General features: G+C 53.9%; 1 protein-coding gene across 1 annotated transcript; it reads right to left on the reverse strand.

The window, feature by feature from the left end:
• Positions 1-2,373: 2,373 nt before the first annotated feature.
• OPTC (opticin) lies at positions 2,374-8,103 on the reverse strand. Its single transcript, XM_028120094.2, has 6 exons — positions 7,885-8,103; positions 7,094-7,229; positions 5,368-5,526; positions 4,332-4,534; positions 3,046-3,141; positions 2,374-2,544 (listed from the first exon to the last, which is right to left on the reverse strand). Exons 1-6 carry the CDS (start codon positions 8,101-8,103, stop codon positions 2,374-2,376), a joined length of 984 nt encoding a protein of 327 aa, XP_027975895.1.
• Between the last annotated feature and the right edge of the window lie 1,900 nt (positions 8,104-10,003).

Here is a 10,003-nt window from a genome sequence, read left to right on the forward strand (position 1 = left end):
TGTGTATGATGTGTCTTCTAGCCCCCAGGAACCCCAGTTCTGGAAAATTCTCTGTTTTTTTTTTTCAAGCCATGGTTTCTTGCAGTTGGGGATCTTGAGGCTTTCAGCTGTTGCATGCCTAGGCCTTGTCGTAATCCAATAAAGCAGGACATGGAAGGAGATAGGACTGGTGGATGAGAGAGAGACAGAGAGACAGAGAGACAGGGAGAGGCAGAGAGACGGAGAGCCCTCCTACTGTAACGAGCTCCTTGGAAGACAGGAAGAGGAAGGGGAAGAACTTCACTGTTCTGAAATTCTACTGTTCTCTACTGCTCTGAAAGGCAGGGAGCTATTGGCTCACAGTTTTCCCGGTCTCAGTGCCAGAATCCCTGGGTCTCTAGGAGAGAGGGGGCAGGCAGTGCAGGAACCATGAGGGCCCCTCTCACCTTTAAGACTTCCCACTCCGTTTGCAGCCTGTGTGTTGTGTCTCGGTCCAAGCCTCAGCTAGCCACGTGAGCTCCAGGAAGCGCTTTTATCTTCTGGAGTTCTTGATTTCTTCATCTCAAGAATGTGACTGAGAATCCCTGCCTTGTCTGCTTACAGGACTGTCCTGAGGATCCAAAGTACTTGGAGGGGTGCTAGACATGCAGGGGATGCAGATGAGTGCAATCGCTGTCATGTGGGCCCAGCCAGACTTGGGGACCCCCCACCATGTCCCGCACCTTGAGTGATTGCCTTGACAATGGAGTGCCTGGCTAACTCCTACTTCTCCCTCAGGTTTCAGCTTAGATGTTGTTTCTTACAGGTCTGCTGGCCTCCTAGACTGGGTCTCCCCCCGGAAGCTCCCGTAGCACATCTTACCGTCGGTGTGATGAGTTATATAGTGTGGTTGTGTGACTCTTGCCCATGTGTTTCTGTGCCAGACTCTAAGCTCCACGAGGAAAAGGAATACGTGTTACACGTCATCTCATCACCGGCATGGGACACGGTGCCAAGCGCATGGCAGGTAGGTGCTCAATAAAATTGCCTGCCTCAACCCTCTTCTATGCTTCAGTCAATCCCCGATGCCAAGCACCCGTCTATTAGATCCCTCTTGCCCAACATCTCCTTATAAGGAGAAGGGTGACATCGCTCCTCTCTTTATAAATTCAAGGAACAAGTCAACTAGTTCATAGTTGGCCTTCTTCCCATCTCCCATCACAGCGGACCTCGCCCAGAAGCCAAGGTTGCAGGTGAGAAATGGCTGTATTTATTTATTTCTCTGCACGAGGCTGCCCTCTGGTGGTTAACTATGGAAGAGGGCAAGGCAAGGATGGAAACCCGTGGGCTGGTGGAGCCACGCTCAGAGGCTGTCCAGTAAGCCAGGAACAGGGGAACGCTACAAAGAGAGCATCCAAGTGAAGATTCCTGTCAGTCTCCATCCTTATGAATGGCTCCCTCTAGATCTAACAGTAAGTCCTTGGCCTAGGAAGAGCAAGAAAATAAAGTAAGTCCCATAGAAACCCCAACCTACCCCTAGTGGGTGAAATAGCTCTTCTTTCTCCTCAGTGGTGCGCTGGCAAATGCTTAACAACGATCTTTCTCTCTCAAAGGATCCAGGTGTGTAGCATTTACTGATTTCTGGGGTGTAAATATTCTCACCATGGCCAATTTCAAACGACCAGCGTGATGTCACTGAGTGTCATTGGGAAGAGATGAGCTCGAGGGCTATGTCATTATATAGTATGTCATAGACACAAATAAGTTCAAGAACATGGTTACTAGTAAAATATAGTAAAATAATGGGAAAGGAATGAGTTGGAGTATTTATTACATTTTTTTCAACCTAATATATTTAAATGCGAGCTTATAATTTAATCTTTAATAAAAGCTGTGTTTAACGACTGGCTTACAAAATTCTGGAAAATGTAATAATTAGTTCTGCAAGCAAGCCTAGTAGTAAGAGCTGGCTAAAGCACGCCACTGCTTCTCCCGGTTCCTCCTTCTTTTTCTTCTCTTCCTCTTCCATGACTTCCCGGCATTCCGCGTGGGTAGGGGGATGGGGAATATGGCAATGAGCTTTGCTGTAGACGCTCCTCTTCTCTGAGTCAGGAGCCATAAGGTGTTAAGCAAAGAGGATGAGAAATGCAAATCTGGCTACTGAAGGACATTAACGCACGCATGTGTCTATGTGTCTCTGTGTCTGTGTGTGCATGCGTGTGTGCGTGCGTGTGTGTGTGTGTGTGCGTGCGTGTGTGTGTGTGCACGAGCGTGTAGAAGGTGGCGGAAGGGAGTGGGGGTGAGTTTTGCAACTGGATCCGGAGGCCGATTCCGGCCCGAGCGAAAGACCACTGTGCGGAGGCGATGGGCGCCTGTGGAAGGTGGTGAGGGCCCTCCCCAGCGTGGGCAGCTGAGCTAGCAGCAGCGGCCGGTGGGGAGCCGCGGCAGGCAGAAGTAGGCGCTGGGGAAGAGGCCCAGGTTGATGGGATTGCCGTCCAGGCGGATGTCTTCCAGCTGCCTCCGGCTGTGTTTGTGCTCCTCGGAGTCACAGAAGGCATCGCTCTGCATGGTCTCTATCATGTTATTCTGGAAAGAACACACTGACAGCTGCCCAGCGTCTGCCTGGAGAGTGCCCTCAGGCAGCGCCGAAGGTGCATCCATGAGCCCTCCCCAGCAGCTCCCCTCTTGAGAGTGGAGAAACCGAGGCACGTAAGGCCAAGGCCAAGGCCATGCAGCAAGGTGGGAGGAGAGGCGGCGTGGGGAGGCTGGTTGGAGAGCCAGCAGAGAGAGTAAGAGGGATGAGGGAGGGGAGGAGACAGAGCGGAGGGGAGGCCAGGGGAGGAACAAACAGTCAGCTGAGATGGGAGGAAGGACATGGAAGGACAGGAAGCACTTTCAGGAGAAGGAAAGGAAGGCCGTCACACCAAGGCTGTGGACAATGGCCTGGGCAAGACCTCCGATCCCTGTCTCCGGTGAGCTCTTGGCGAAGGAGACGCCCGCCCCTGCTGCCTAAGCAGCCTCCCGGTTATCTGACCTCCACCCCTTGGGCTCTATTCAATGCTCTTGCTCTTGGGGGGGGCTGCTCACCTGCAAGTGCAGCGAGCGCAGGCTCGGGGGCAGAGGCCCGGGGATGGAGTCCAGAAGGTTGTCAGCCAGATAGAGGAACTGCAGCTTCTCTAGCGCCTAGGGAGGAGGCAAAGGGCACGGGAGGCTGGCAGGTGCTGCTGGACCCAGCAGGGATGGGCGCCTGAGGTGACCCCATTCGTTCCCTGAGGGTCTCTTGAGCCTCAGCCACGTGCCAGGCTTGGCACTGGGGGCTGCAGGGGACGCCCGGTCTCTCGGGAGCTCACAGGCACTAACTCCCACGGGATGCAGAAGGATCGATCCTGCCTGCCACTGGGGTCTGGCAGCTGGGGGGAGGGTTGTGAAGGAGCTGGTCAGCTGCAATGAGGAGCGGGTGAGGGGCGGGCAAGGGGCAGGGATGGCGTGAAAGGGAGGACAAGGGGACAGTTCAGTCCAGCCTCAACCTTTCTGCTATCAGAAAGGGATTTTCCCAAATGAAAAGTCTCCAAATGTTAAACCCAGGATGGCTGTGAAGAGCATGTTCAGGAGACATCCAGAGCCACTGAATAAGAGCCACAGGCACCCAAGGCAAACTACGTCTGCGAGTGAGACGGAGCTGGGGGGCAGTCGTGACCATGCAGCTCTTCATCTCCGCACCGGAGCTACTCCTGGAGCTCATCCGAGCCCTGTCGAGTGGGCAGCTGCTGGGGCCCGATTTGTGCCCAGTGTTTAGCCCTTCCCATCAGAACCGGCCAGCCAGCCATCAGTCAGATTGTCTCCCTTAAGCACTTGCTCACAGAAAGACAATGATTAGTTAGTGATGGGTTTTGGAAATAAAGGTTTCTGTAGAGTTAGGCTTGGAGTCAGCACTATTGCAAGTCACATGCAAGCCAATGTTTTCGGGGAGCAGAAGCTGAGGGTGCAGACAGGTGAATGGAATGGATGGACGGAGAGAAGCCAAGAGGACGTGTGCCCAGTAGAGGGAGAGGGAGAGCTGCTGACCTTGGCTTCTGATGCCCCCCAACCCCCCCATTTCCAAGAACAGACCCATGAGGCCTGAATTTCCTTCTCCTGGAGGTTCTTGGGCTGGCATGTTGTTAAGCACTTTCCTGAGTCAGAACTGGTCTCTTGCAACGACAACAAAAAAGTTTAATAAAACAATGGGAACAGATGAAGAAAATGGGGTTTGATTTTCAGACCCAGAACAGGGTTGGAGCCGGGCTGTCCCAGGAGGGCATGGTGTGTGTGTGTGTGTGTGGCTGTGGGCATGGGCGGATGTGGGAGATGGTGGGCTACACGCCCTGGCTCACCCTGAATGCTTCAGGCTGTATCCCCGAGCTCTGGAGCCGGTTCAGGCGGACGTCCAGGACCTCAATGCTGGCGGGCAGCATGGGCAGAGCTGCCAGTTGGTTCTCTGGGAGGATCAGATCCTGCAGGGCAGGCAGCAGCCGGAGAGCATCATCATCAATGGAGAAGATGGAATTGCTGGAAAGGTCAATCCTCTTCAGTTTTGCTGTGGGGCATGGGGGAGAACACAGGGAGACACAGGACCTATCATCTTTCCTTGCCCCTGCTGGACCCCCCTGTACCCTGCTCCATCCCTTTTAAGATGGTGAAGGCCAGCCAGTTCTCCACCTGCATGAGGTCCCAGCAGGGAGAAATAACGTCATAAACCAGGACCCCCTGGGAAATCCCTCAGATTCTGCAATACACAACTCCTATACCTGGAGTTCTATCCTCTGTGGTGGCTGCCCACCTTGGATGGGTTTGGTAGAGGCAAGACCCAACAGGCCCACCGATGCCTGGACCCATTCCACCCCCACCTTTCACCGCTGGTTTACATAAAAGCATGCCATGGCCCAGAAGGCTGTGGGAATTAGTGGCAGAGTCTGGATGAGAGCCCAGGTCTCCTAGCTGAGGCAGAGTTTAAGGCATAAAGGAGCAAAACACACAACAAACAACAAACAGGTAAACAGCATCAGGGCTATGGAGCCGATTTAGCCTGGCCTTGTCCAGAGGCCAGGAGGGTGCAGAGCTACAGTGGCTCAGAATCCTGAAAATGTAGGCTTGATCCTATCTTCCCCTTCCCAGCTTTCCAGAGCTTTGGGGAGAACAAATGAAAACAGGACATTTTTATTACCCAAAATCTTCAAGGGAAGGGATTAGAGAGACTTGGGGCTATTTCCATTTGGCACTGGGGAGACTGAAAGCTAACAGGGAAAGCCTAACTCAGGTGGGACACCGTGTCTGTGACTGTTCATGTGGCTGGCGGGGGCGGGGGAGGCAGAGGGCCTGGGGGTTCCCTCTGCCAGGCCTGCCCTCGTCTTCTGCCAGGGCACCACATACTCAGCCCTTGGAAGTCTCTGGCGCGGATCCGGCGGATGCGGTTGAAGCGGGCGTACAGGTAAGCAGTTGTCTTGGGAAGAGGAGGGATGTTCTCCAGGTCAGTATCGTCACAGTACACGGAGGAACCAAGGCACACGCAGACCAGACATGTGGGCAGGCCTGGCCCGGGTGGAAGACAGAACAAAGGGAGACTCTTCTCAGACCTCCTTTAGCCTCTGGGACCAATGGTGCTCACTCAGGGAGCGGCTGAGCCATGGCCTGAACAGAAGGTCACAGTGCGCTAAGGCACAGCTGTTGGCGGCTCCCAGCCTGGCACTCAGCCCCCAACCTAAGAGAGGCAGATCCATTCCCAGTTATTGCCCAGTCCCGGCCCCCTGGTGCTTTTATCAGGCTCCAGTCCTCTGTAGGTTTTTCTGGGCCTAGGTGGGTGTTTCTAGGACATCCATCGGTCTCTTTTCTATAAGGCTCCTCTCTGGCCCCAAAAGGCACAATGACGATGAAATAAAGCCAGAATTAAGTGGACTGGCCAAGAGTTGCTCGCTCTGCCAGCTGCCTTGTGGGTGAGGAGTGAGTCATGTTCTGTATGGCTCCGAGAAGTGCAAGAAAGCCAAGGTGGAGTGGACACTGCTTGCCCGGAATTCATTTCCCCTTCTTAGGGGGTCAGCATCCCAGTTTTCTGTTGGGCAACAGCTCTCTCCTGTTCTCATTCCATGACCAGTGGTCATCAGACATGGGCCAGGCCATCCAACCCAAACTGGCTTTAGAAAGTTGGGAGGCTCTACGGGCTCATAGGCCTGAAGAGTGCAGGTGGTTTCCATCACTCGCCATTACAAGGGACAGAGCTGATGGGAGACCAGCAGTCGTCCAACTCAAGGGGGAGGTCGGCTAGCAGTGACACAGCCCCACAGTGAAGAGGCAGCTCTTCTTTGCAGGCAGTGACCAGGGTAGGTGGAGCAGAGATGATCTCAGCGTCTTTCCTAGCCCAAGGCCTTGAATGACACATCCAGCTGAAGCCCTTTATGGTCTCTTTAAGCCCGAGATCCTGTAGCTCTGAGCGGTCACAGCTTCCTATTGATGCCCCAATACCCTAGATCCACCCAAGGCAAATATCTCAAGAGAATAGGAGCCAGGGACAAGCAAGTCAGGAATTAACTGCATCCCTCCTCTGCTCCAGTCCTGATGCCCAGCAGAGCGCCAACCCTTCCCTGCCGGATATGCCAGCATCCCAGTCTCCAGGAGGTCATCAGGGAGGGGGAAAGAGCTGCTAAGGGGGGAGTTTAGAGCCGAAAAGCAGTATGACTGCGTCATTTGCCCCCATGCCAAGTGACAGCCACGAAGTTATTTATTCTTCTCGACAGGCTTTTAATTGTCTCTAATCTAATTACCACTCAACCTGGTCCCCTAGTGATGCTGTTAATTAAGGTAGGGTGGCTCTGCTAGGCATAGCAGAGTGCTGACTTTTTCTTTTTCTTTTCTCCCTCCTATCCAATGTGTGCATTCGGCCAAAAGCATTAGGGATAGCCAGCCTCCCCTTTTGGGTTTTCTTTCTTTCTTTTTTTCTTTCTGTTCGTCCTGTGGGTATTTCTCCTCCTCTCCCTTACAGTAAGGGCTAGCCCCAACTTTCACTCCCTACCCTGACCACACTTCACCATGGTAGGCCCGGTGCCGGGTCATGGCTGCATGGCCTGTGACCCATGTGCATCGGGACCTGTGACCGTGAACTCACCGTGGTTGCTTGGCGAGTCCAGGACGCCCAGCGTCGTAGGCTGGCTCATCGCGGGCTTTGAAGAGCGTGTCCTCGGGGTCGCTGTGCTCTGTGTGGAACCAATCCTGGTTGGAGGAACCAGGCTGGTCGCTATGACCTGGAGACAGAGCACACAGCACACAGTAGGCGAGTTTTTGCCTGAGAAGCACCTTATTTTGAACTCTGGGGGCCTCAGTGACCAGTTTCAAACTTGCGAAGAGTCGCTGAGGAGAAAGGGGGCCGGAGGAAGAGAACTCCCCAAAGAGCAGCATCTTCCTTATATGGAGAAGGAAATGGGCCCAGAGAGGGGCACTGACCGCCCTCACACAGCTAATGGGTGCAGGCTTTGGATCAGCCCCTGCAAAGGCCAGGAAGGGCCAAGAAAGGGCTTCAGACTAGAAGACAGCCTAAGAGCAGACGGGCTCGTGGGGCTTCTTTTTCTCTCGAGAGTATGAAGACATGGCTGCCGCCCGCCCCTCCCAGTGATATATGGCTTATGGGCTGACTTAAAGGCAGGGGGACAGATACAGGACTTCTAAGCGGGGGAGGATCCCATCAAGTTTACTACAAACCAGCTAAGAAACGGAACTTTGGTTATCCTCTCTCTTAGTGTCATCTAAGTGACAAGTTCCTACGGAGCCACAAGTGTCTCCTCTTCCTGGAGAAAGAATGGAGCCTTGGAAGGCCTGCACGGTGGACAGCTGCAGAGGGGCCGGGCCCCGGACGCCCAGTGTCTTGCAGGGAATGCTGCCGGTCTGCTGTGTGCCCCTTACCTCGGGGAGCTGGTCCCCATAGTCCATGAGCCCCTCATAGTCGCTCAGGTCAATGACCTCATCGTAGTTGTCTGGGCCCAGGTCATAGTTGCCCAGGACTGCGTAAGAATCGCCTTCCCCAAGCGTCTGATCTCTCCGCTTCCTCTCCTTGGGGAGAGAAGCTGTCCCTGCCCCCAGCAGCACCAGACCCAGCAGTCTCAGGAAAGCCGGGAGTTTCATGGGGGCCCTGGGAGGAGGTGGCAGCAGAAGTGAAGATGGGGCTGAATCACCTCAGCGTCCAGTCCTGGGGAGTGGGCAGGAGGAAGGGCAGCCGTCTAAGAGACAGGGCTCTCTCGAGCTTCGGCTTCGTGGGAACCGCTCACAAACTTACCCCGCTTCCCGCCCCCACACTTGCAGACCCCCGCCATTCATGATACACTCAGTGCAGTGCGTTCATTGCATGTGCAAGCCCCCTAAAGGCTGGGGCTATCTTGGGGCGAGCATCTCCGGCCAGGCCCTCCCACTGCCAACCCCACTTTAGTGCCTACGTGCTCACACACACACTTCTATTCACTCACACAGTCGAGTGTAGACACCTGGCAAAGGCTCGTTTACTCCCCGCATGCACACCCCCTCCTACTTGGGCACACTCTCGTGCATTTATACGGATGTCCTCTCTTGTACAACCACACACACAGAGTACAACCATTAGTCACTAAGCTAGGTTTAGAGAAACTTCATCATCAAGGAGTCTTGTGGCTTTTTAAAAGATTATTCATTCACTCACCCCTTTGCTCAACAAACATTTATGGGGTGTCTATTATGTTCCGGGCACTGGACTTTTCTCTGGGGGTGCAGAAATAAATAGGGCACACCTAGTGCATTCAGAGGACATGGGTTTAAAAGCTGACATATAGCCTAAAAAAGAATGTTGGTTTATAAAATATACTTTCTAAATGCAGCTTTTTGGAAACAAATGATGACAGAAACAAAAGTGTTCTTTGTATGTGATTGTGGGAGTATGTCCACATCTAGAGCATTCCCTAGGTGTCTGCGTGTGTGCACAGGTGATTGTGTACGTGCGCAATGAGCATGTGAGTGCGTGATGAGCGTGTGTCCATTTACGCACATATGCACGGAGAGGGGAAGGAATGTGTGTGGTGTGGGTGTGAGGGTGTGTTTGTGATAGTGCACAAAGCCAGCTGCGTAAGTGTCTAGCAGATTCTCCCCCTCTGTTAACTTTAGCTGGGCTAGGGGTAAGCCCTCTGCAGTAGCAAGAGTGAGCTCTTCATCAGAGCCTTCCCCCACTCCCACCCTCCAACTTCCCTTGCTTAGAGCCCTAAACTCCTTCCATCCCCCCCATTCCTGCCCACCTGCACCCCGGCCCCTCATGTGCATCCCAAAGGGGCCCAAGGGCCTCAAACCTTGAACCTTACCCCGTGGGTGCACTCTTGTTTCAGAACCAAGCCTCGCAGCTTCCAGAGAAGTGGGGACGCTGGTGGAAAGGCCGTCTGTGGGCCAGGGTACAGGCAGGGGAGCTGGCTGAGACCGGCATGTGGCCAATCAGACTTCTCTTCTTCCTGGTGTCCAGCTGTTTCCCCTCCTCTCTGCTCAGCGGGTCCCCCATCCCAGTCTTTTGTTTGGTGAGAGGGCGTTCTCTCTCTCTCTCCCTCTACCCCCTCCACTCCCACGCTCATATGTACCCCTCCCCACCTCCCACCCTGACCTCTCCTTCTCCTTCTCTGTCTGCTGCTTTTCTCTTTTCCAAGCCACTGTTGAGAGGCCTGGCAGTTTCTTCTCTCTAAGGGAGCAGGCAGCAGGTGATGGAGCACTCAGAGGGATGGGGCTTGCCTCTCTAACTTTTTTCAGATGGAATCCAAAGATTCAAAGAGGCTGAGTTAAGGCACTCTGACCACACTGCCACCCACCACCTGGAGCCCCAACACGGGACCATGACTGAACCAAAATCACCAGAGGGCGGCTCTGGTCCAAGAGAAGGGGAATGGGGGATGAGGTAGGATTTGAAGACCAATTTCAAGTTCCCAAATGATGGTGATGATGATGATGGCGGCAAGGAGGATACAAGAACTCTCCATCTGCCGAGGTTGGGCCCCAATCATGAACACCAGAAGCCACTGTG

The sequence above is a fragment of the Eumetopias jubatus genome, unplaced genomic scaffold (genome assembly GCF_037043125.1).
Source record: "Eumetopias jubatus isolate StellerSeaLion01/CBP00866 unplaced genomic scaffold, mEumJub1_p1.0 scaffold_12, whole genome shotgun sequence".
NCBI lineage: Eukaryota > Metazoa > Chordata > Mammalia > Carnivora > Otariidae > Eumetopias > Eumetopias jubatus.

What these genes read in the sequence shown, in the direction of transcription:
- OPTC (XM_028120094.2), bottom strand. Translation starts at nt 8,103, where the DNA reads ATGAAACTCCCGGCTTTCCTGAGACTGCTGGGTCTGGTGCTGCTGGGG. An exon ending in GGACTCGCCAAGCAACCACG is followed by an intron (nt 5,527 to 7,093) that starts GTGAGTTCACGG and finishes CACCCGGGCCAG; the next exon opens with GCCTGCCCACATGTCTGGTC. An exon ending in TGCGCTCGCTGCACTTGCAG is followed by an intron (nt 2,545 to 3,045) that starts GTGAGCAGCCCC and finishes TGTTCTTTCCAG; the next exon opens with AATAACATGATAGAGACCAT.